Here is a 25,349-nt window from a genome sequence, read left to right on the forward strand (position 1 = left end):
GATTAACAGAGTTGGAAGGGACCTAGTAGGTCATCTAATCCAACGACCCCCCCTCCCAAGCCCAAGCAGAAGACCCTATGCCATTTCTCACAAATGGCAGTCCAATCTCTTCTTGAAAGCCTCCAGTGATGAAGCTCCCACAACTTCCAAAGGCAAGCTGTTCCATTGGTTGATTGTTCTCATTGTCATTGTTCTATTCGCTCATCGTTTATGAAGATATTGAAGAGTACTGGTCATAAGACGGAATCTTATGCTACCCCACTACTTACTTCCCTCCGTGTAAATGTAGACACATGAAGGACTACTAGTTGAGTACAGTTTGTCAGTCAGTTACGAATCCATCTGGTGGTGATGCTATCTATCCCACTTTTTTCTAGCTTACCAAGAAGTAGGTTGTGGTCTACTTTGTTGAATGCCTTGCTGAAGTCTATTATGTCCACAATATTTCGCTGGTCTACTAATTTAGTCACTATGTTGAATAATGAAATAAGATTGGTCTGGCATGATCTTTTTTGTTTTGTTGCAGTGCTATGAGCAGACAAAGCAACACAAATTATGTTTCTATGGTTCAATTTCAATTTTTCATTGGGACTTATATCTGCAGTGTTCAGCCTAGTCATTTGATTTATCTAGAAAAAAGCCAGGCACATTGATCTTTTGTTATTTGCATTTCGCTGGATTTTTCCTGCCATGTAGAAAAAGACCTACATGTACACCATATTAATGTTAATTGCTAACAAAATGCATATATGTTGTAAAATGGATATTTGTTTAGGATGAACATGGCAAAAGATTCTCTGTTATGGAATATTCATCTTTTTTATCTATTTTTAAACATAAATTGGGATTTCTGTTAAATTGTTTTTAATTTATATTTTCTTATATTGATCACACACGCACGCACACCACAAAGGAATACTGGGAATCCAAATGCTGAATAAGGAACAGATCTGGAGTCAGATAGTTGTTTTCCAACAGAAGTTCAAAGACCGGGAAACAGCAGTTCGATACCCACTGATGCTGGGGTGGCTAAACTAGGGGCATTAGTTGCTTTTTCTTTTTGAGCAGGCATGCTGATCATCTTTGCTCTGTCTTGAGTCGCTGTTGGCATGGTTCTTGAGCTATGTCCCCACCATAATCTGCCCCCTTATGATTTGAGTTAGAACACACATATACAAACACACACACAAACACACCACATTGTTCTGCTCATTGTCATCTAGAACAATCTCAAATGTTTAATTGCTGACCATCTCCTCAGATCAACAGGACATTTCATCTGCCTCTTCTGTTTCTGTCTCAGAGAATTTAGAGAGGATCACAACAGACCGGGGGAGGGGGGTCATCGCTTAACAAGTGCCTACACCAAAGTAGATGTGAGATGGTACAGTGAGTAAACTAAGGCTTCTGGGAGAAGAACTGGAGACCCTCAAACATTTAATATATGGACTTGAGGCAGTTGGTCTCTGATTTGAGAACAACCTGGTTTAATTCAAATAATTTAAAATTTTAAAAAAGCTAGCAGAAAAGAATAAAAAAAGATCAAAAATTAATTTGATCAAGGCATCAAATGGAATCGGAAATATTTTTGAAGGGTATTTGTTTTATTTTGGTCAGGTTTTGACCATCATCAAATATTATAATCACAACAAGGATATACTTGAGGGCATTCTGCATAATATATCTATTTAAGAGTCATGTAATTGGGTTGTTGATTAATTCCATTTTGTAGGCAGAATCTCCTTGAGTCAATTTATTTGCTTTTTTACAGGATATTTTATCAGTAGTGGACAAAAAAAGAACACGAGCCCTTTGAGTTTAATCCAGTTAAAAATGAAACAAAATTTTCTTAGGAATGGCTTCCATTTTGAAATCCTAAAATGTATTTTTTGCATTTTGTACTTCTGGAACCATTGATTTTCTGAAATTATATGTTCTAATTCTTTATTATCCACAATAATAAAATTATTTATCAGAAATTAGATATAGTAAATATTATAGTTCAATCAGATACAATATTCACTCTGTCAGTCTTTAAAACAACCATTAACTGTCAACAGAAAATGACTCAATCTTGCATTTAGCCAAATTGTACTAATACAAGATCTTCCTTGTTACTTTCAAATATAGATTAGTCCACAACATCAATTTGTGATAATACTTCTAACTGAGACCCTTGCATAGTTAAATCTACAGTATAGATTAGATATTGAAAGCCTCGTGAATACCACTTGCGGGTGGGGGGGGGGAGAGCTATTAAGTATTTCAGAAGTATTGTTAATTGTGCTAAAATATGTCATCAGATAAGAGGTCAGAATAGCTACCTTTGCTATAAAAAGTATTACATTTGTATTCCACATCATTTTTAAGATTGCCTTTAAATGTAATAACCATCCCACATGCTTTATTTGAGTATCTATTAATGTGGGTGCTTTCTCCTAATTATTGACCACAAGTGTCCACTGAACGTTTAACAGCTCGTATAAGGGGATATTGATTATTCCTGAAGTCCATAAACAAAGACATTACATCCGTATCTTTGGTGTCCCCAACCAGAGAGAAGGTGAAATTCTGGAGCAGAGTGCTGAAGAACAGGAAGAGCTCCATCCTACCCAGGGCCTCCCCTGGACAGGCTCTCTTCCCTACAATAGCAATGAAGAAAACAGAGGTTATTTAGGAAGTACTTGCTGCAACTGTATCTGATAAAAGACTAAGGTGGATCAGGTAAGCATATGAATCCAGAGGCTTGTACCTGCTGAGAATGGCATGAAAGCATCCTTTTTCTTGAACTGCCCGTTTTCATCCAGAAAATGATTGGGATTAAATTTCTCTGGAGTCTCCCAATGAAGAGGGTCAAAATGTACAGAGGTGAAGACTGGCACAATAGCCGTGCACTAGAAGGAGAGGAAGAAACAGATGCCATTAAATGATACTATTTCTTATGGAGAAGAAAGTGCCTTTGCTTTCCACTTGCCTAAAATAAAAACAGGCAGTGACTAGCTAGCTGCTGAACCTTGAAGAATGAAGAGGGAAGGAATATACATTTCTTTCAGTACATATTTCTCTAAATTGCTCTTTTATTCAAATTGCTCTCTTCTCAAAGATCTTAGTCATTCTTTCCTTTCTTCCCTAGAGAACCTTCTTAAATACTTGTATCAACATACCTTGGGAATAGTGTAGCCATGGAACTTTGTGTCACAAGTTGTTGCCCGTGGGAAGGTTTCAAGGGTCCCTTTCTGATTTCGCAGAACCTCATGAACAACGGCATTTGTGAAAGGCATTTTCAACCGGTCTTCCATGCTTGGAGTGCGATTTCTACCAACAACTTCATCAATCTCCTGTTGCACTTTAGCTGTGAGAAGAATAGATTGAGATGATATTGGCAGATTTTGTCATGTGAGCACATGCAGTCATTTGAATAGAAATATATGTTCCAAAGCACATTGAGGGAAAACGGTAGCCAGGACAATAGCTTCTCCTCAAAGTCATTTCTCAGTAGATACTATTTCAACTTTTCTAGTGCTAGATGAGATTCATATTATTTGAATCTCTCTGTTGTGGTTCTCTGGTAGCCTGCGGAGCTGGCAGCAGAGTTGGACAGTGAGGAAGTATGAGAGGAACATGGGTGAGTCTTGGATTCTGGGGAAGGCTCAGATGAGGGCTCCTCATTGGAGGCAGGGAAGGGGGCCAGGACCATCTGGTAGTTACAAGCTGCCTTCGGAGCCTGACATCAGCGAGTCAGAAGAACAGTGTGAGTCGTATAATCGGTTCAAGCTCTGATAAATCCTGTTGACTCTGTAATATGTTTGGTGTTGCAAAACTAATTGGCAATTAGATCTCTGGCAGTGTTTCAAGGGAGATAAAGGTGGGTGCTTATCAATTTATCCTGAAAGACTGCGGCAACTCGAGCAGACATCTATCAGACTCTTTAGACTGTTTTTGAATCATTATGGGCTATGAATGACTATAATTCACAGCCATTTAAATAAAAGAGGGATTTGGGGACTAAGATTATGATTTATGCTTTCTCAGGAAGCCTAGGTCAGAACACTCTGTGCCTTACTAGATATCTTGAGAGGCAGTAAACATAAAGCATTTCTGTGTGGGTTTTCTGAAGTTTAGAGTCTTCACCAAAAAAGAGGATAAATAGTAGTCAGGAGAAAAGATACAGTTCTTAAATTAATTTCCTAAACTGCTATTATATATACATTAATATTTACACCAGCAGCAAACATTCATTCCTCCAAAAACCATGAGCCCATTTCAAAAAGCTAGTGGTTTCAATTTTGGGTGGTATCATGAATTAAGATTAATTATATTCTGTAACAATATTTATTATTTTTCATCTATGTCATAATTATACATTCCTGTTACCATTGTCTGAAACAGTGTATTTCAAAATGTTGGAGATGATGACCTTGATTTAAAAGGAATGTTCATTATATTATTGCAAAAAAGATCCTCAAGAAAACCTATACTAATTTCAGTCATGCATACTAAGATTTCATACAGCAAGTATTAAACTATTGCAATTGGTTGAATGGTCTATGGCAGTATGGCAGAAGTGGTATTCAGCCAGTTCTCTCCGGTTCGGGGGAACCGGTAGCGGCAGCTGCAGGAGGCTCTGCCCACCCACCCCAATGTAATATGCGAGAATTGCACATGTGCAGTGGGAATGCGCAGATGGGGCACATGCACTCACATTTGTGAGGGAAGTTAAGTGAATCCCACTGCTGCTGTATGGGTGGAAAACTTTTGTTTACAGCATTCAATCACTTGTCCTAAAGATGCTTTTTTCAGGAGGCAATTGGACTGTCTTGCTTTTTCTGTGAAAACATTTTTCTTCTCATCCAAGAAGCTTCTTCAGCTCTGGTGAGTAATGGAAGAATTTATTTCCCTTGCAGACAGCTAGTCATTTGTATCCTTTTGGAGAGTCATTGAGCTACTTGGAGATTGTCTGTGTCCTCAGGGTCACCTAAATAGTGCAAATGGTTCCTGTAGTCTGCATTTTTTTTCTGGATGAATGGATTTTCAGAAAAAGTGCAGATTACAGGAACCATTTGCACTAGTCAGGTGACCCTGAGAACACACAGATAAATCTCCAAGTGGCCTCAATGATTCTCTAAAAGAATGCAAATGACCAGCTGTCTGCAAGGAATATAAATCCTTCCATTCCCCACCATCCAGTCAGAGCTGAAGAAGCTTCTTGGATGAGTCTTCAAAGGAGAACAAGAAAGTCCAGTTGCCTCCTGAAAAAGCACTTTTGGGACAACCATGACCTGGATGACTTAGAATCTCCATAGACATTCAATCACTCCTGCCTCTTTTTGATCTAATCATTACCAATTGACTAGAATTGTTTTCATAAAATCTCAAGATTTGATGGGAAACCCATTTATTTCAAGGGCATGTTAGCTAGATTGGGAATCTTTGAAAAAATCTATAAGAAGACAGTGGAAAACACTGCCTAAATATTCCTAGGAAAAATGCAGAAATCCAGCTGCAATGAGTTTACATTACTCAACTCCATCTTTACTTTCTTTTTTCTTTAAAAATATGTTTTCTTTAAACACCATCATTTCTTTCTTAGCATTAATAGTGGCAACCCTAGGAGTACCAACACAATATTATATATTGTGGATATTTTTATACCTTGAAGATGTGGCAATTTAGCTATTGCTAGAAGGCGCAAAGCAAAGTTTGGCTTGTGGTTATGGTCCCAGCCATAAAGAGTCCAAACACAACAAACACAAGATCTTCAAGAGTGTAGACACCCTCCGTTGAGTTCTGCTCCTAAAAAAAAATGGAAAGAGAAACAGAAGAATAAAAATTCTACTTGGAATTGAAAGGAGGTAAAGCTACAGGTGTGCTTCAACTCCACTGTTTGGAATATTTTTGAAGATACCACTGCAGACCTAGATGCTGTAACATTATATGTCTGTTTCTGTGAAGACCTATGTGTACCAACAAGGAACTTGCAAATATACAATAACAATAAACCTTGGTTCACAGCTAAACTTAAGCAGCTACGTCATCGTTCCAAAGAAGAAACCTACAGAAAAAGTAATAGAATGCTGTAAATCAGGCCAGAAACATATTAACAAGGGAGATCAAAGAAGTAAAAAAAAAAGCTACTTTGAAAAGCTAAGGAATCAGTTCTCAACAAATGAACCAGCAAACATGTGGAAAACTTAAAAATATCACCGGTTGCGGCAAACCTCCTTCCAAGGCTGAAGAAAATCAACAACTGGCAGATGACCTGAACGTATTTTACTGCAGATTTGAAAGGAAACTACAGTCACCTATCTCCACAACCCCATCACAGCAAAAACACCCAAACCTCCTACAACTGACCCCATCCCATTGGGTTCACAAGCCCTGGTGATCACAGAAAAGGAAGTGCAAGATCTATTTCACAGACAGAAGCCAGAAAAAGCACCAGGCCCAGACAAGATAACTCCCTCTTGCTTAAAAGTCTGTGCTGAACAATTGGCCCCCATCTTCAACCAAATCTTCAATAAATTACTAGAGATGTGCCTTGTTTCTTCTTGCTTCAAATGCTCCACTATCATTCCAGTGCCGAAGAAGCCTTCCATCAAGGAACTGAATGACTACAGACCAGTTGCTCTAACATCTGTTACAGTTATGAAAAGTTATGAAAACCTTTGAAAGGCTATTGATGTCCCACTTGAAAACCATCACGGATTTGCTGTTAGACCCCCTGCAATTTGCATGCAGATTGACAGATGATGCTGTCAATATGGCTCTACATTTCATCCTACAATATGTTGAATCTCCAAAGACCTACACAAGGATCCTCTTTATAGACTTTAGTTCAACATTCAATACCATCATACCGGACATTCTTCTAACTAAACTAAATCAGCTAGCAGTACCTGAACACACTTGTAAGTGAATCACAAGCTTCCTAACAGATAGGAAGCAGCAGGTGAAGCTAGGCAAAATCACATCATATACCTGTATACTTAGCACAGGAGTCCCCCATGGCTGTGTGCTCTCTCTCCACTTCTCTATACCAATGTCTGCATCTCAAATGATCCATCCGTTAAACTACTGAGGTTTGCAGATAATACAACAGTGATTGGTCTCATTGGGTATGTGGAACAACTAGCCAGCTAGTGGTGTGACAGGAACAATCTGGAACTCAAAATTGTAGAAATACTAGGCTTCCGGTTGGAGGTTGCTTGCTGACGGGAGCTGATTGTTTCGGCTCCAGAATCCTGGTCACGTTTAACTGTCAGATGAGCCATCCATCAGCCATCTGACAGCTTGTTTACCTTATTCTTCAGGCCAAGGAGATAAGGTGAGCTTTGTGCCGGGCAACATGCCAACCAATTCTCGCAGATTGTCTCTGTGAGGTGGGGGGAGGCCAGCCGACGGCAGAATTGTCTCCGTGCAAGGAATTCTTGCTGCATTAGCAGCACAAAGCAACACTGTCAGCTCCTCTCCATTAGTTAATTAGGAAAGAAAGACGACGAGACTCCATGCGTAGAAATCAAATGTACTTTTACTAATTAAGAATGGTTAAAAGGCAATGCATAGCGAAGTCTGATTAATTAGGCGCGAAAGCAGTTGATATATATAGAATAGCCCATTCCCCACCCCTTGGCATCACAGTCCCAGTCCAATCATAAGTCTTCCAAATGTCAGGTGCAAGATAACTTCAAAAGGCATCACGAAGATGGAATGTCAATGCCGTTAGACCTGGCGGGAAACACCCATGCATGCGCAGTCCGATCAGTCGGTGAACTCCAGAACCTTCCACCAGTACAATGAGTAACCCCTCCCAAATACCATGCCCTCCCTCCCCGTTTCATGGCAGCTGAAGCGATAGCAAACAGAAGCTGACAAACACTCAAATCCTCAGAACAAAACTTGATTAGAGTCCAACACAAGCGGACCCTGTACATGTGGACTTTTAATTGTTTGTATTAATCTTTAGCTTCATTTTTTTGTTTTTACAAGAATTCCTTCTGATATCTTACTTGCTAAAGAGATATTCAAATGGCGCCGAGCAGCTTTGTAACACTGTTTGAGCTTTGAATTTCTACAGAGTTTAAAACCTCAAAGGGAGGGAGTGATTTAATATTAAATTAATCAGTAACAGCTGCACTATTGACCAGCACGGACTTATTAATTGATTGAAGAAGGTTAAAACTCGGAATGGCTTCTAAGCAAAACCCTATTCAAAAGCTCCCCCACCCCCCGGATTCAAAATTTCGCCTGCCCCTGGCACGAAACCACAGTCTTTACTTCCTCCCTCCACAGGGGAGCCACTGACTAAACAATTTTTTCAGAAGGAATTGGCTGAAGCATTTAAAATCATGTAGCTATGATGGAAACAAAACTTAAGGAGGAGATATTCGTTGCGCATAAAGAACTGTCTGATAAACTTGAGACTCGGGTTCAGAAGATCAGGGATGATATGTTGGGGGTTGTTAATTTGTTAACAGATATGTTTCGGAAATTGAAGACAGGTTAGAAGATCTTAATAATGCTAATACTAATTTGGTATCAAAAGTCGATGTGGTTGCAACAAAAAGTTGGAAATGCTGAAAAAGAAATTATTATGTTACAGTATAGACAAATGGAGTTGCACTAAGAATAAGAGGTTTGCGTGAAAACAATCAGGAGAACTTGAAACCGATTCTTTTAGAAGCTTCGATAGTCTGTTGGGAAGGCCAGGGGGGAATTTTGATGGCAAATTGATAAAGTTTATCATGCTAATTCCTGGCTGGCGAAACAGAAGCAGCTCCCACGGGACGTTGTGTTATACTTTACTACAAGAGACATGAGGAATATGATATTGCAAGAGTCCTATAGAACCAAGCTTCAAACTGGGGGTCAGGAAGTGACTGTTCTGAAAGAGATACCACCTCAAAGATACTACCTTAAGATACTGTCTTAAATCAGTATGGAAAGCTCGAGATTTTTACCATAATATCTTGAAGGCCGGACATCCTGCCCCACCTAGACCTAGAGAAAGAGATCAAGAAGGACAAGATAGACAGCAAACTACACAACTATCAATAAGAATGGATCACCCTTCTCCCTCAGAAGTACAAGGAGCCAAGGAACCAAAGACCAAAACCATGTGATTACCAGACAAATGGATCAACAATTAAAAAAACAACAATCAACTAATTACCAATGATTTGTCTTCTAGGGTATATGTGCCAGAGTTTTATGTGCCAGGGTATATCTATGTCTTCTAGGGTATATGTGCCAGAGTTTTATCAAATCATAATCCAGTTTGGATGGAGTTGGAAGGGGTGACGCAAGCAAGAAGGTCTTGGAGATTGAATGTAAATTTATTTAGACATGAGAAATACACTAATGAATGTAAAAAATAGTTAGCAGAATACTTTGTTTTTATATGAATAAGGGTACATCTATGGAAATTGTATGGGATGCAAGTAAAGCGTATATGAGTGGAGCTTTGATAAATCTAAATAGATTACATAGCGTAAGAAGGGGGAGAGTGAATGACACTGGAAGATGAAATTAGGATATAAAAAATGTTTTTTTTTAAAAAAGGGGGGATAAAGTTTACTCCTCAGTTATTTTTTGTAAGGTATAATTACTGAATGTACAGCTGTAGAGATTAATTTGACTTTGCACTTAATAACTGTAGTTAGATGTCGGTGGTGCAATACTGGAAGAAGGAAGACTTGCCTGTAATTCAAGAATGGACACTGAACGTCACAAACTTAGCCGAGATGGCTAAAATACCTGCATATCTTAAGCACCACTTAAACGAGAGATATAAATGAGACTGACAAAATGGATTGATTATATCAAAATAAATATGTGATAAACGAGATGGGGAAAAATGGATTGATTATATTCAAAATAAATACGGGACTAAGAAATTCCAGATATCTTATGATCAAGATCAGGACTGATATAAATTGTTTAAAGTTAGTTTAGCAAGGAGGAGCTAAGCTCAATCTGTTAATATGGCTCTACATTTTTTGAAGGAGAATTCTGTTCTCTTAAAGTTAACAGAGTTCATTTCTATTGTTTGACCTAACTTTCAGAATTGAATGGATACCTTTAGCAACAGTTATGCCTGGAGTAGTAATATGTGCCAACAAATGGCAATGAAGGGATTGTCCAAAAGTAAATAAAAAAGTGGAGGGGAGAATAAATATTTCCACACTTCATCATATAGGATAAATTAGTTCCATCTTAGATGCATTTAAACAATTATTCAGATATGGCATCTATACATACCTTCTCCACTCTAAGAAGAAAGCAATCAATATAGTCACGCAGATTTTGGGGATCCAATGTCTTTTGGTGCAAATCCACATTCTCACGGACATAATCACAGAGCTTTTCAATGTTAGCAAAAATGCTTTGGTGTGGCCCAGGAAAGAATGTCACTGTTTTTGGAAATGTATTGTATACCTGTAATAGAGTTCACATGAAATACTATAGCTTATTAGACCATTATGGTGGAGGATTAATGCCCCAAATATTCAGAGAGTAGCTTTACTTTGATATTGCTAATTGTCAAGTCTCAGATGGCCCCAAAGCCAAGAAAAGAAGAACCACAAGGATTTTAGTATGCTATCTTTAATTCTATTCTCAGATAAATGCAATGTCTTGGAAACTATAATGGGAATTAATATTTATAATAGATTAATTAAAGAGGAGAGTCTTTGAAAGGCCTTCCTCAGATCTCTCCTCACCTGGGCTGAGTTCCTGGTAGGAGGTACTTTGTCAAGGGATTCTCCACTGCTCCCCTAGCCTCACCCATCTCTTCTACAAATGCTGAAAATGACCAAAGTCCTCCAAGAGGCAAAGACAGAAACTGGCTGTGTGCATAAGAACTGTCTAACAATTCCATGTTACATCTGTCCAGAATCTGACATGGCCAAAGGAGTTATGGGAGAAGGAAATGGTTCCCTAGGAAATAAACCAACCAGAAGAGATTTTTCTGAGAACCAATTTATACTTGGATGTCTAGATTTGCCTTCCCCCGCTTATTAGCTCATCAGATCTAATGTTCACATTTCTGACTTGGATATTTATACTCACAAATATGCCTGCTAGTTAAAATAGGGGTTCATGACAAGAAGGGATCAAGTAGATTAACATACCAGTCCTAAGATACTAATAGAGTATCTTAAATGAGTCTCCACAATATTCTGGTTCTCTATGAAGGATTTATCTTTGTAATCAAATCGATTGCCAAAAACAACAGCACATATCACATTAGAAACAGCACTTGCAATAATTCTCCTTGGGTCGAATGGCTGCCCTGAAAAAAAAAGAAAAGAAAAGAAAGACCACAAATGTTTATGAGTGGGACCAATGAATGTGGATCTTCCCTTTCTCAAATCTCATCTCAAAACTGCAATAAAAAGTGTTTGAGGCCAGAGAAATTGGAATTTTAATTCTTTCCCTCTTTTCTAAGAATGGAATATAAACACAATATTAAAATCCAATCACCACTTTAATCAAGATACAACATAGTGTTTCCATGTTCCACTTTGAAATGACTAAATATATATTCAAGGATTGACCTTGTACGGCTACAGTTTCTTCACAAACTTATTGCTGTCTCCTTCAGTGAAGAAGTGTTTTCTCACTCCTTCCTCTGACTTTTTCTGTTGTATTTCCTACCTTGTCCCTTCCCTTCTTCATATCTTCAAAGGTTTTGCCTCTAAGCTCTCCTGTCTCTCCCTCCTTCCTCCTTCTAAACTCTTTCTTTTCCTCTTTTCTTTTTATGTTTCTTTAAATAATATCATTTATAAGTCATTCCATTATTTCTTCCTTCCCATTTCAGAGGTTTGTCCATTAAACATTATATTCAAAGGCGCCAAAGTCACTAAGGGAATACTATTTATGACTGCTTAATTCAGATCCACAGAGCCATGCAGTTCTCCAACCCCATGCAAATTCCCCATAAACGCAAATCATTATCCATGGTTTCATTTCTCCCTGTAAATTATCTATCTTGTCCTTTTGTTGACTGGTGATTTTTCCTGCTGTTTAATATGGCATTATTTTTAAGTGTTTTTTTAAAGAAACATTTTGCTACTTTTTCCAGTTGTAACCAAGCACTCTGTTATCTCCATCCTTCTCTCCTGCTAACCTACCCAATTTCTTTTTAAATAATCTAATACACCTTTTTCCTATTTATTTTTTATCTCCTTCCAGAAGAGATGTAGCCACAAGAATGGCTTTCAAAGCTGATTCAACTCCCTGAATAAATTCTATTTGTGGTCCTTTAATCATATCCATGTTGCCTTATGGATCTCTGTCCTTCATGGAGCCTATTCTTATGTCTGTGTTCCTTACCTTCGTTAGTTTCCCTGTCTCCTTTATCCATAAAGTTTTTTGCTGGTTTCTCAATGTGCTTGATGTGTGTTACTGCATCCAGCCTAACATTTCACTAGTTTTCGGCAAAGTTGAAATTTTATAAAGCCATAATTGCTCCATTAAGTGACCTCCTAGACCTCCCCTGATCTTTTTCTTTATTTTGTGCAATTAAGTGCAGAGGATTTGAGATTTAGTGTAGAATCCAGTTTTTTTGCAACTTCATATAATACAACAAATCCTTTCCAGATTCTTTTTTTTTAACCTTTTGTGGTAGCCATTTCATCCACCAGACAAAGGGCTTCCTCCTGCACCCTCTCAGACATTCTTTTCTTCCCCATCCCAAAATCTCGCAAGGTGGACAGTGTGAACCGCCGCAGCTCCTTCCATTTCTTTTCATCAGAGGTGGTCAGACCTGAAACCAAGGACACAGGAAACAGATCATGTGATATCAGTTCTCAAATTTTGCAAAATGGGAAAAAGGTATACATTACAATTTTCCCACCCCACTTTTACAGTAAAGAAGCCTTCGTGCTTGAATTACTAAGTAGATCAACTGCAGTTTTCATCTAGTCATTCTTGAGTGCTCTCATATTAGGAGAAGAATGAATGAGGTTGTGAAAATCATGTCACAACTTACTATAAATGTGAAATGGATAGGGATCAGAGGTGGGTTCTTACCGGTTCATACCACTTCAGGCAAACCAGTAGTGGAAATTAGGCCTGGGTTGCTAAACCATCTCCTGAAGCCACGGTGGTGATGGGGACAGGGCAGCCCAGGAAACTTCGCAGCCATGTAACTATGAAGATTGGCGGGCCGGGTGGTCCCCTCCCCATCAGGACAAAGCTACCGCCATTGCAGCTGGAGAGCCACTCTCTTGGCAATCTGGAGGGTAGTGGGCTCAGGCTGCTGCCTTCTAGCTCAGGAACCACCTAGTGGCAACGCAGGCAGGGCCATTTCAATGGTGGAGTCTGGCGCTCGGGGAGGGTGAGGTTTGCATGTTCCCAGCCATGCCCTGCGGTGTCTCTGTCCCCTGGCTCAAGCCAGCAGGCTCAGCTGCAGCTCAGACGAGCTGAGGAACTGTGGGGAGTATCCCATGTGTTGCACCTGCTCCCACAATTTGGCCACACCTCCGTGCCATTTACAGACACCCAGCTTGCCAGGCTGCCCCCATCCCCACTGCAGCTGTAATGGCCACCTAGCCACACCCACCAAAACAGTAGCGAACATTTTTGAAACCCACCACTGGTCTTTAGGCCAGTCATGGACAGATTTCTGTACTAAAATGCAATTTTCAGTAAATAGAAAAAATGGGAATTCAGTTATTTTTGTAGAGTAATGGTTTTGTTCACAGAAAATAAGTACCTTCCAATTGCTCTCTTATTTGGTTGCTTCATTATGTACCACAATGTCACTGTAAATTATAAGCAACCACATAGATTTTGTCCATTACAACCTCTCTCCAACCTAGTTCTTGAGGACTTTGATATGCTTATCATTCCTACCTAATTCCATCAACTATCCTTCCTACCACACTTCCCACAATTACAACTCTCTCTAGAGAGCTAAGCCTTTGGACAATCTTTCTGAAATATGATCATTTGAGTCTAGTCATTTGTGCTTTGATTAAAAATTCTGGAGAGATTTGTTCAATGACAAGACATTTCAAGTGAATCTTTCACAACTATCAATATTATTAATGGCATTCAGACAATTTTTACAGAAAATTAAAGAAAAACAGTAACTAATGAGGAAATGAAAAGGGATCAACCTTTATTTTGGAACATTTCCTTATGAGCAGGTGTTTCAATTCTCCCACCAAATTCTTCAGAATGATCTACCAAAGCATCTTTTACCACGGCGTACCCACAAAGAACAACCATTGGTGTTGATCCATGCCAGACAGTAAATATAGGTCCATATTTCTCAGCAAGCTAAGGACAGAATTAGATGAAAATTCAGTTAATTAGGTGACAAAGCATGTTTGGTGAAATTATTATAAAGTATTGTAGGAAGTTAAAACCCCCCAACAAAATAATGAAATATTTTAGGAAATATTAAAAGAGCAGAATATTTCCTTTAAAAGGGAGTCAGAAACTCAGCTTCCCCCCACCTTTAAGGCCTGAGCCAGTCTATTCTATATAACAAAGATCTACCCCCTTCAGGCATACCCATCTAGCAACCAGAAACTCACTACAAGGCACCTGGGAAAATTACATCAGCCAGCAATGCAAACAAGCTTGGTTCTCAGGACAGCCTACAAAGTTAGCTTAGACCCCACCCCTACCCCACCCCTTGGGAGTGTGACCACCAATCAGAATGCATTTCTTACACAGGAATGGGAAGCTCTGGGGTGGGACCCAGATAGGACATAAAACCAAGGCACTCTCAGCATCTTCTCCCTTTTCTGTTCAGGATCTCAAGCCATGTGATCCTGTCCACCATTAAACCATCTTTCCAAGTAGCCTCCATGTTTTCCAGTGTCTTTTTCCCTACTTGGAACTGAACCCAGAAGGACATTTCTTCCAACAGTATTTTGAAATACTTCTTAAATTGCCAGAGCTTCAATAACTGTTAATACCTATAAAATACTTCAATATAATTATGATCCAGTACATGATATATATCTCCTACCGGGTAAGTGATAGGCCATGTTATGTTGGCCTTTGTGGGTATCTGTGGATTATAGAACCTAGCTTGCAGAGAATAGCTTTCGGCTGCTCCAAATAAAACTCTGCTTTGGTTATACTTCTAACATACTAGCACAAAAGGACCAAAATGCAGAAGTTTTATTTTTACCATTATCAAAAAAGTAATCTGTTACAAAGGTAAAACTAAGCTTGAAAACTATTTTGGTGAGAGCTTCTTAAAGTTGGTCAAGTGATTATTTGTTGTGTTAAGGACAGGCCTTGGGACTTCTGGTGAAAATGACCAACTGACAACACACCCAGGGAGAGATCACTGGGACTCCCTGAGAAGGATTTTTCTCTAGATTGTCGCTCAACTTACAAACAGAAGAAACCAGCATTACTTTAGTTTATATGACTCTCCTGGGTTAGGGAGAGTTCTAGAATCATCGATCCTTCATACAGTAACAGTCAGCAAGTTAGCTTCAGGAGATGAGCTTCAGAACATGGTAGGTTAGCAGCTGAAGGGGGAATGCTGAAATCACTTTATTTGAAAAGCAGCAATTTTTGGAATTTATTTTTCAAATAGTTGTGTCTTTGATTTCTTAATCACTTTTAAGGATTATTCATCTTTATTAATCTAGAAAAGATTTTATTTAGCCATAGCCTGTTATTCCTTTGAAGATCTGTGCCATTTTGAGGATTTTTTTTAAAATTGTTAAACAAGTAAGAAAGATACTGAGATCGCTACACACTCTGCCAAGGACCATGTCATTGCCCAGGTGCTCAACTGGGTGTGGAGGGAGTGGCCAAAGTGGCCAATTAGCACAAAGTTCCTTCCCTTCCACATCCCAGCAACATGAGCTGTCCGCTCAATGGGGCTGCCTACTCTGGAGGAGTTGTGTGCTGGTACCCCAGAGGCAGCAGCAGCCAGTTTTGGAAGCTCTTCATATAGGCCACCTAGGAATGGTGTGGATGAAGGTGCTCACCCGCCTTTATGTCTGGTGGCCCAACTGAGACAAGGCCATTGCTGATTGGATTTCATATATTGTCAGCCTTGCCAAGCGTCAAAACCAGCCACCCCATTCACTAGAGCAGACGAGTGAGAAGCACCCAAGACATCTTGAGCGAGGATGCATATTAACTTTTCAGGACCTTTCCATGGACAAACTTTTATCGTGGTTGTGGATGCTTATTCAAAATAGCTTGAAGTGGTACTCATGACATCTATGATCTCAGACTCCATGATCAAGACCCTTAAAAGGCTGTTTGTGACCAATGGACTACTAGACGTCCTCGTTTTGGACAATGGACCATAGCTCATGTCAAACAAGTTCAAGCTGTCATGGCATTCGTCATTTCCTGATTGCACTAGTGGTGGGTTCCAGGTGGTACAGCCCAGTATGGCCGTACTGCTAGTAGCTGGGAGCAGCAGCCATCATACCGGTATGGTGGCTCATTTGACCCACCCTATATATAGTGTTTATAATGTGACCAGCCAAATGAGCACACATGCACATCATGTGGAGCCTGAGCCTCCTCCGCCGAGCAGCTGGGTGTTGCAGTGTGGTGGCTTGCACATGCATGCGCAGCACATGTGGCGGACTAGGATGCCTGGTCCCATGTACAGGGTACTGGTTGTGACAGGATCCAAAACCCACCACTGGATTGCACCATTGCTAGCAATGGGCAAGCTGAGCAGATGGTCTGATCAGCAAAGGAAGCACTGGCAAGGATGGGCCCAGGGGACTGGCAAACAGTGATAGCTGAGTACCTCCTGGTCCAGCATGTTACACCAAGCTCCACCACCAACAGGGGTCATTGCCTGTGCACCAACTTAAACTGGCTGCACCGAGACTACTCCTCCGAAGTCCCTGCAGACTCGATCAGCCAGGTCTAGTCATTCTCACTGGGTGACCTTGTCTATGCCCACAACCACGCTGGGCACTCTTGCTGGATTCCTGCCTGGGTAGTGGATGTTACTGGGTTGGATTCTTACAAGGTGGCACTCAAAGATGGCAGGTCGTGGTGCTGCTACATCAACGGTTTGACCACCTCGGAACCTCTGTCTGCAACCAGCCGGAATGGACGCCAACAGAGACAACCCCAGCTAAAGACATTCCAGCTCAGCCACCACAAACAACTGTATCAACAAAGGACTGTGGTGAGTCACAGATACCTACATTGCCCAGACCTTTTTTTTGCAATAATTTTTTATTTTTATTAAACAAACAACACAAAAAAAATCATCATCTTACATTACATCTTGTAGAAAGTGTGTCAATTGGTTACAATTAGCTTTTGTGCATCTCTTCCATAGTCATTACTTATATTCATATCAAATGTCAAAGATTCTTAATGGGTCTTACTATCAACATAGCATAGTTCTCATTTAGGTTAGGTTAGGTTAGGTTTATTGGTTTTGTATGCCGCCCACTCCCAAAGGACTCCGGGCGGCTCCCAATAAACAGGGGAGGGAATAAATAAGGCAATACAAACAATTTTAAAATCCACAACAGTCACAGTTAAAACGGGGCTGGGTGCTTTAACAGCCCCCAGCCTGCCAGAGCAGCCAGAACTTAGTAGCTTTACGGAAGACCAGGAGGGTAGGAAGGGTCCGGATCTCCACGGGGAGCTTGTTCCTGAGGGCCAGAGCCCCAACAGAGAAGGCTCTCCCCCGGAGAGTCGCCAGCCGGTATTGGCTGGCAGATAGAACCCGGAGAAGGCCAAGCCTGTGTGATCGAATTGGTCTTTGGGAGGTAATTGGCAGGAGCCGGTCTCTCAGGTACCCAGGTCCAATGCCATGTAGGGCTTTATAAGTTATAACTAGTACCTTGAAGCGAGTCCGGAGACCAATGGGCAGCCAGTGCAGCTCGCAGAGGATAGCTGTAACGTGGGTGTACCTAGGTGCACCCACAATCGCTCAAGCGGCTGCATTCTCGACTAGCTGAAGTCTTCGAACACTTTTCAAGGGCAGCCCCATGTAAAGCGCATTACAGTAGTCCAGTCTTGAGGTCACGAGGGCGTGAGTGACTATCTGAAGTGCCTCCCAGTACAGATAGGGTCGCAATTGGTGCACCAGGTGAACCTGGGCAAAGACCCCCCTGGTCACAGCCAATAACTGGTGATCTAAAGTCAGCTGTGGAACCAGGAGGACTCCCAAATTGCGAACCCTCTCGGAGGGGCGTATAATTTCACCCCCCAGACTGAGAGATGGAATAACTAGCCAATCTTTGGGAGGGAACATCAATAGCCATTTGGTCTTGTCAGGATTGAGTGCAAGCTTGTTCGTTCCCATCCAGACCCTGACAGCCTCCAGGCACTGGCCCATCACTTCTACTGCTTCACTGAGTTGGCACAGGGTGGACAGATACAATTCATTTTAATTGTCGCTATACGTCCCATGAGTGATAACTGAATATTTTTCCAATTTTCTAAATCTTTCTTTATTTGTATCACTAATTTATTATAATTATTGTCTTTAATTGTGGAACATTTTGCTGACACCCAGATCCCCAAGTATTTCGCTTTCTTAGTTATTTGCATTCTGGTTGCTACTTCCAGTTCCTCTTCTTGCTTTTTTGTCATGTTCTTGGTTACCATTTTTGTTTTGTTTTCATTGATCTTTAGTCCTGCCACTTCACCATATTCTTCTATTTTTTGAATTAATTTCAGGATGGATATTTTATTTTATTTTTGCAAAAAAGGTTACAGATGGGAAAAAACTGTGCATGGAAGAGAATAATTGATCCATTTGAAGGATGGAAGCAGGAACAAAATGCTACCATTCATGAAGAAAAACTATCTCTGGTTACCTAAATGGGCTTCAAGGAACTGGATTTCCATAATATTATAGAAAAAACTTTGTGTTTCTGTATGTCTTTGATGGCATCTAGTTATCATCTGGATTTTTTCAGCCCAGATGAACTTTATTAGGACAGAGGTTGTATCTCCATTTCAACAATCTGGAATCAAACGGAATTTTCAGTAAATTTGATGCTACTGGTAATTCAAATGATACAATTTTGAGGCTCATAGATTTATTTTTTCTAAAGTTTTTCTTGTTACTATATGTTTTAATGAACTTCGAAACCTCCATTGCTGGTTTATCAGATTGCTACAAGATGACTTTATATTACAATTCCCTTTGAAGAAATGAGCCACAAATAAAATTGTTCTTTATAAAATAAATCAAACTAATACAATTAAAGAAGCTATAAGTATCTTTCAAAGGTAATCATCAGAAACTTTGAAGAAGTACAATAGTTAACTAGCCTTACCTTTTGAGAATGTTTATGCAAAGGTAGTACATCTCGCTGAAAGAGATTCCCCAGAATAGGCCATGGAGCAGGTCCAGGGGGCAGCTGCCCTTTTCTCTTGTACATTTGGAAATATGAGAAAAGGGTGAAAAGTATACAGAGAAGAAGCGCAACTCCTGTCCATGTCAGCTCCATCCTCTTCTGGGTTATTTTCCTCTTCAAAACTCCCAGAAACGGTTTCAATGAGACAATATTAAAAGAAGAAGGCAACTGGAGCCCCAATCACATTTAAATAACATATTTTCCATGATCCTTTGAAAAAAATCAATTTGTTCTTTTACTGTTATCAATACAGGGTAATTATTTACCAACATCTCTACCTTTGGATTCTAGGTTCAAATGAGTTCTTGTTTTTGTACATTTTGTGCAACAATATGGAGTACGTATAAGTTGGATTGAAAACATGGACACTTGCCTTTTATATAACTATCCAAGGTAAAAATCATTTCAGAAGAAAATAATAATAACAGAATAACAGTTGGAAAAGTCCTTAGAGTTTTTCTAATCCAACCCACTGCACAAGCGGGATACCATATTCCATTTCAGACAATTGGTTGTCCAGTCGCTTCTTAAAAGTCTCCAGTGATGGAGCATTCAGAACTTCTGAAGGCAAGATGTTCACTGTTAGAAAATATGTCCTTAGTTCTAGGTTGCTTCTCCCTTATACTCTGGGAAAGTCAGGTCTACTAGACTTTATGAAAGGCGAGGAGGGTTGAGGCTGACACAGGTGCAATGGCAGAGAAAGCTCTTCTCCTGAACACTGCCAGCCAGAATAATCAAGCCTGCAGCATGCCAGCACAGGTGGCAATTGAGTCCCTCAAGTAGTCTGCACTTATGCCATCAGCTGCTTTAAAGGTGATTACCAAGACCTTGAATTGCACCTGGAAGCAGACCAGCAGCCAATACAGCTCACAGATTAGTGATGTTATATGGGGCATTCTTTGGACCCCAAGAACTGTCTGAGCCACCGCACTCTGTACCAGCTGTAACTTCCAAATGCTCTTCAAAGGTAGGCTCAACAGAGTACATTACAATAGCCCAATTGTAAGATATCTAGCTCCTGAACAAAAGAGCCCAGGCATTCCTGATCCAGAAATGCCACAATTGGTACACAACCCAAAGTTTCTCCTTAACCACGACTGCCACCTGCTCTTTGGGCAGGAGTTGCAAGTCCAGGAGACCCCCTCCCAAAAGAATTCTGAACCAGGGTAGTGCCACCTCATTCATATTCAAAGATGACAAAGCCTCGTGTACCCCAAGCCATTTGGTCTTACCAGGATTCAATCAAAGGCCCATGCAGCCCCACAGCCTCCAGGCACCACAAGAGGGAAACCAGAGTATCATTTGGGTCACCAGGAGTGGCAATATAGATTTAGATATTGTCAAAAGTCTGCAGACACCTGAACCCATGGTGACAGATGATCTCACCCATATGGATTCATATGGATGATGGAAAGGAATAGAGATGAGTGGCAAGCCCTGCAGAATGCCACATGATAATGACCAAGAGCTCGATCTCTCAATCCCTATCAACAGTGATTGGAATCAGCTTTGAGAAAGGAGCTGAACTAGCACTAAACTGTGCCACCCAGCTGTATTCCCCATTGCTGACCCAGAAGGATATCATGATCAATGGTATTGAAAGCCATTGAGAGGTCATGGAGAGCAAGGATGGTTGCAATATCCCAATCCCACTCTCATCAAAGATAATCAAGTGTGACCAATGCCATTTCCATCCCATAACAAGGCCTGAATCCTGAATGAAAAGGATCCAGATAATTTGCTTCATCTAGGACCCTCTGAAGCTGTCATTTTCCACAACCTTCACCAAAAAGGAAAATGGATTGATTGATTGATTTTGATTGATTTTACTTTATTTGTATGCCGCCCTTTTCCCTGAGGGGACTCAGGGCGGCTCACAATTGAGGGGGAGGGAAGGACAGACAAATTACAAACATGAAGACAATACATTGTTAAAAAAAAAAAAGCGCAACAGTCATACTATTCGAGTGGGGTTGAAGTCTTTAGCCCCAGGCCTGTCGGGACAGCCAGGTTTTAAGGGCTACGCGGAAGGTCTGGAGGGTGGTGAGGGTACGAATCTCCACGGGGAGTTCGTTCCAGAGGGTCGGAGCAGCCACCGAGAAGGCTCTCCTCCGGGTAGTTGCCAGCCGACATTGGCTGGCTGATGGAATTCGGAGGAGGCCTAATCTATGGGATCTTATTGGCCTAGTGGAGGTAATTGGCAGTAGGCGGTCTCTCAAGTACCCAGATCCAATACCATGAAGGGCTTTGTAGGTGACAACTAGCACCTTGAAGCGCACCCGGAGATCAACAGGCAGCCAGTGCAGCTCGCAGAGGATAGGTGTTACGTGGGTGACACAAGGTGCACCCACAATCGCTCGCGCGGCTGCATTGTGGACCAGCTGAAGTTGCTGAATACTCTTCAAGGGCAGCCCCATGTAGAGCACATTGCAGTAGTCCAGTCTAGAGGTCACAAGGGCACGAGTGACTGTTGTGAAAGCCTCCCGGTTCAGGTAGGACGCAACTGGTGCACCAGGCGAACCTGGGCAAATGCCCCCCTGGTCACAGCTGACAAATGATGTTCAAAAGTCAGCTATGGGTCCAGGAGGACTCCCAAGTTGCGGACCCTATCTGTGGGGCGTAGTATTTGACCCCCCAGCCTGAGAGATGGAACACTTGGCCAATTAGTGGGAGGGAAGCACAGCAGCCACTCGGTCTTATCTGGATTGAGTACAAACTTGTTAACCCCCATCCAGTCTCTAACAGCTTCAAGGCCCTGGCTCATCACGTCCATCGCTTCATTGAGTTGGCACGGGGCGGACAGATACAACTGTGTATCGTCCGCATACTGGTGGTATTTTATCCCGTGCCGTCGAATGATCTCGCCCAGCGGTTTCATGTAGATATTAAAAAGAAGGGGGGACAGGACCGAACCCTGCGGCACCCCATATGTTAGGGGCCTAGGGGTCGATCTCTGCCCTCCGACTAACACCGACTGCGACCTGTCCGAGAGGTAAGAGGAGAACCACCGTAAGACAGTGCCTCCCACCCCCACCTCCCGCAGTCGTCGCAGAAGGATACCATGGTCGATGGTATCGAAAGCCGCAGAGAGGTCAAGGAGTACCAGGATGAAGGCATGGCCTCCATCCCTGGCTCTCCAGAGATCATCGGTCAATGCGACCAAAGCGGTTTCTGTGCTGTAGCCAGGCCTGAAGCCTGACTGGAATGGATCAAGATAACTGGCTTCCTCCAAGGACCGCTGGAGCTGAAAGGCCACCACCTTCTCAACAACCTTCCCCACAAAGGGGAGGTTGGAGACTGGACGATAGTTGTTTAGAACGGCTGGATCCAAAGATGGTTTCTTCAGGAGGGTCTCACCACCACCGCCTTTAAAGCGGGGGGAAAGACCCCCTCCCGTAGGGAGGCGGCAACAACCGCCTGGATCCAGCCCCGTGTCACCTCCCTGCTGTTAACAACCAGCCAGGAGGGGCATGAGGATGAAAGTTGTCCTGACAGTGTTGGTTTTTTAAGGAGGAGGCAAACCAAGGTCTCCTTAAAAGCCTCCAGAAATACCCTCCCTCTAATGACATATTAATCATAACCTGGATCCACCCTCTGGTCACTGTCTTGGAGGCTTTCAACATTCAGAGGGACAAGGATCTTACTGACAGGTGGTGGCACTGACAGGTTTGAGGGCCCTGTCTACTTCATTCCTTAAAAGATGAACTTCCATGACCCCTCTCCTGCCTGAGGAAGTATCCTTCAAATAACACAAATAGCTTTTGAACCCTTATAGGACTTAAGGTGTTTCTTTCCTCAGCTTCTGTCAGCTTGTTAGAGATGATCCTTCAGCCTTGAATTCAGTACTATGAGGGTAATGAAATACAAACTGCTTTAAACTTTGACTTCCAGGAGGGTTACACAGACTAGGTCTCTCATCCAAAACTACTAAACTCTTGATTCATCATACAATTATAATTTAAATAGTCAATATTTTCATTGAATAAATTACTAGGAAGCCTCTGAGGTAAATTAAACCCAATTTTCAATTCCCCCAAAGTTTTATAAACTTTCCAAATCAATATCAAATTGTTTGTGAGGTACACTCTGTCCATCAGGTAATGGAAAGAAATATGTTTATCAATTCATTTATATCCAAGTCTAGTAATGAAAAACTGATCAGTGGAAAAACTGACATCGAAGAACACAATGTCTGGACACAAGCCATAGCACAGAATAACTCAAATAACTAGGTCAAGATCAGAAGATGTGGAAAGACCTGGACCATATTATCACCATGACTTGGACACCACTGAATGGATAACTTTATCACCACCATCATCATCTAGGATGAACTACTTTCATCTTATATGCATATTGGAGATATTTATACAGTTATCCAGATTTGGTATCTACATGCCCACCTTCTGTTTTCTGAAAAGGAAGCAATCAATATAATCACTTGGTTTCTGGGGATCTAATGTCTTCTTGTTCAAATCCACCTTCTCACAGATATAATCGCAGAATTTTTCAACCTCAGCAAAAGACTTGATGTGTCACCCAAAAAAGTATTCCATTGTTTTTGGAAAAGTATTGTACACCTGCCACGGAGTACAAATTAAATAGTATGCCTTTTTGGTCATTATTGTGGAGGCTTGATACCCCAACTGTTCAGAGAGTAGGTTTTACTTTGATATTACTAATTGTCAACCCTCAGATAGGTCCAAGACCAGAAGACAAGAATCACAAGAATCTCAGTATGTTGTCTTTAATTGTAGTCACGAGAAAAATACAGCATCTAGAAATTAAAATGGCAATGTATCATTGCAATAAATTAATTGAAGAGGTGTCTCTTGGAAAGTTCCCCCTAGATCTCTCCTCACCTGGGCTGATTTCCATGCAGCAGATACTTTGCAAGGGACTCACCTGCTCCTTTCCTAGCCTCCCCCCGCCCCATCTCTCCTACAAAGGGATAATGGTGAAAAAGGCTAAAGTCCTTGAAGACTGGAAGAAAGAAGTGTGCGCATAAACATATGGGAGTTGTCTGAAAAGTCATGACAAGGAGAGATGCATCTGCCTACCATCTGACTGTCAGCGTTCCAAGTATCATGTAGAATTAAATCAGAGTCCAAGGCAAAACGATCCTTAAAGTTCCAATTTAATAAATCAGACATTTTAGCACATCTGTGTAATCCCAATTTTGCAAATGACATCAGAATCCCACCAAGTTAAAAGTTCATGATCTTGTCCCCACACCCACAATCCATCACATGGTCCAATTGTCTTCTTCCATGCTGGCATGCCTACCCAGCTACTTCCGATCAGGTGCCACGGTGCAGAGACAAAGGATGACCTTGGTCTTCTAGAAAAGAATGCCAACAATACATTCCACAATCCTATTCTTTTCTATTCCCCCCTACCAACTACTACAGTAATGAAAAAGCATAATGAAATAAGAGAAAGTGTGGCAGGCCAAAATTCTAAAAGGAATATAATTGCAGGCCTAACACTGATATGATAATTAGCACTGCTAATATGATTTATAGCTGTATGTATACCATTGCACTTTAAAAAAATATTATAATAGTTTGATTGTAAAATATAATAATTAGTTTGATTGTAATATTGACATTGTCCTTATATCATTAATTTATAAGAAATCAGTGATTCTAGAACAAGCAGATCAGGAACCAAAGGAGTTACGAAAGAAGGAAATGATCTCCTAGGAAATAAACCTAGCCAGGAAAGGTTTGCTGAGAATCAATTTATGTTTGAATAGCTCAATCCCACTAGATGTCTAGATTTGATAGCTCATGCTTAGTAGCTCATTGCATTTAATCTTTGCAATTCTGATTTGGACATTTGCACACACAGAGAGACCTAGTAGGAAAAATGGGATATCAGGAGGAGCATCAGAGAGGAAAAACATACCATTCCTAGGAAACTATAAAGAAATCTTATTTGAGACGCCACAATCTCCTGGTTCTATATGAAGATGTGATCTTTGTAATCAAATCGATTGCCAAAGAT

The 25,349-nt window shown here is 41.0% G+C and overlaps 1 protein-coding gene across 1 annotated transcript; it reads right to left on the minus strand.

Annotated features, from left to right (window-relative positions):
• Window positions 1-1,583: 1,583 nt before the first annotated feature.
• Window positions 1,584-19,531, minus strand: LOC116503975 (cytochrome P450 2C20-like). Its single transcript, XM_032210747.1, is given in 10 exon segments — window positions 1,584-2,642; window positions 2,753-2,894; window positions 3,165-3,352; window positions 5,653-5,688; window positions 5,691-5,793; window positions 10,258-10,434; window positions 11,130-11,290; window positions 12,617-12,766; window positions 14,124-14,286; window positions 19,260-19,531. Coding segments are annotated over 10 exon segments (1,494 nt in total). The 5' UTR covers window positions 19,434-19,531; the 3' UTR covers window positions 1,584-2,442.
• Window positions 19,532-25,349: the final 5,818 nt, after the last annotated feature.

This window comes from Thamnophis elegans, chromosome 2, assembly GCF_009769535.1.
Source record: "Thamnophis elegans isolate rThaEle1 chromosome 2, rThaEle1.pri, whole genome shotgun sequence".
In the NCBI taxonomy this organism is placed as follows: Eukaryota; Metazoa; Chordata; class Lepidosauria; order Squamata; family Colubridae; genus Thamnophis; species Thamnophis elegans.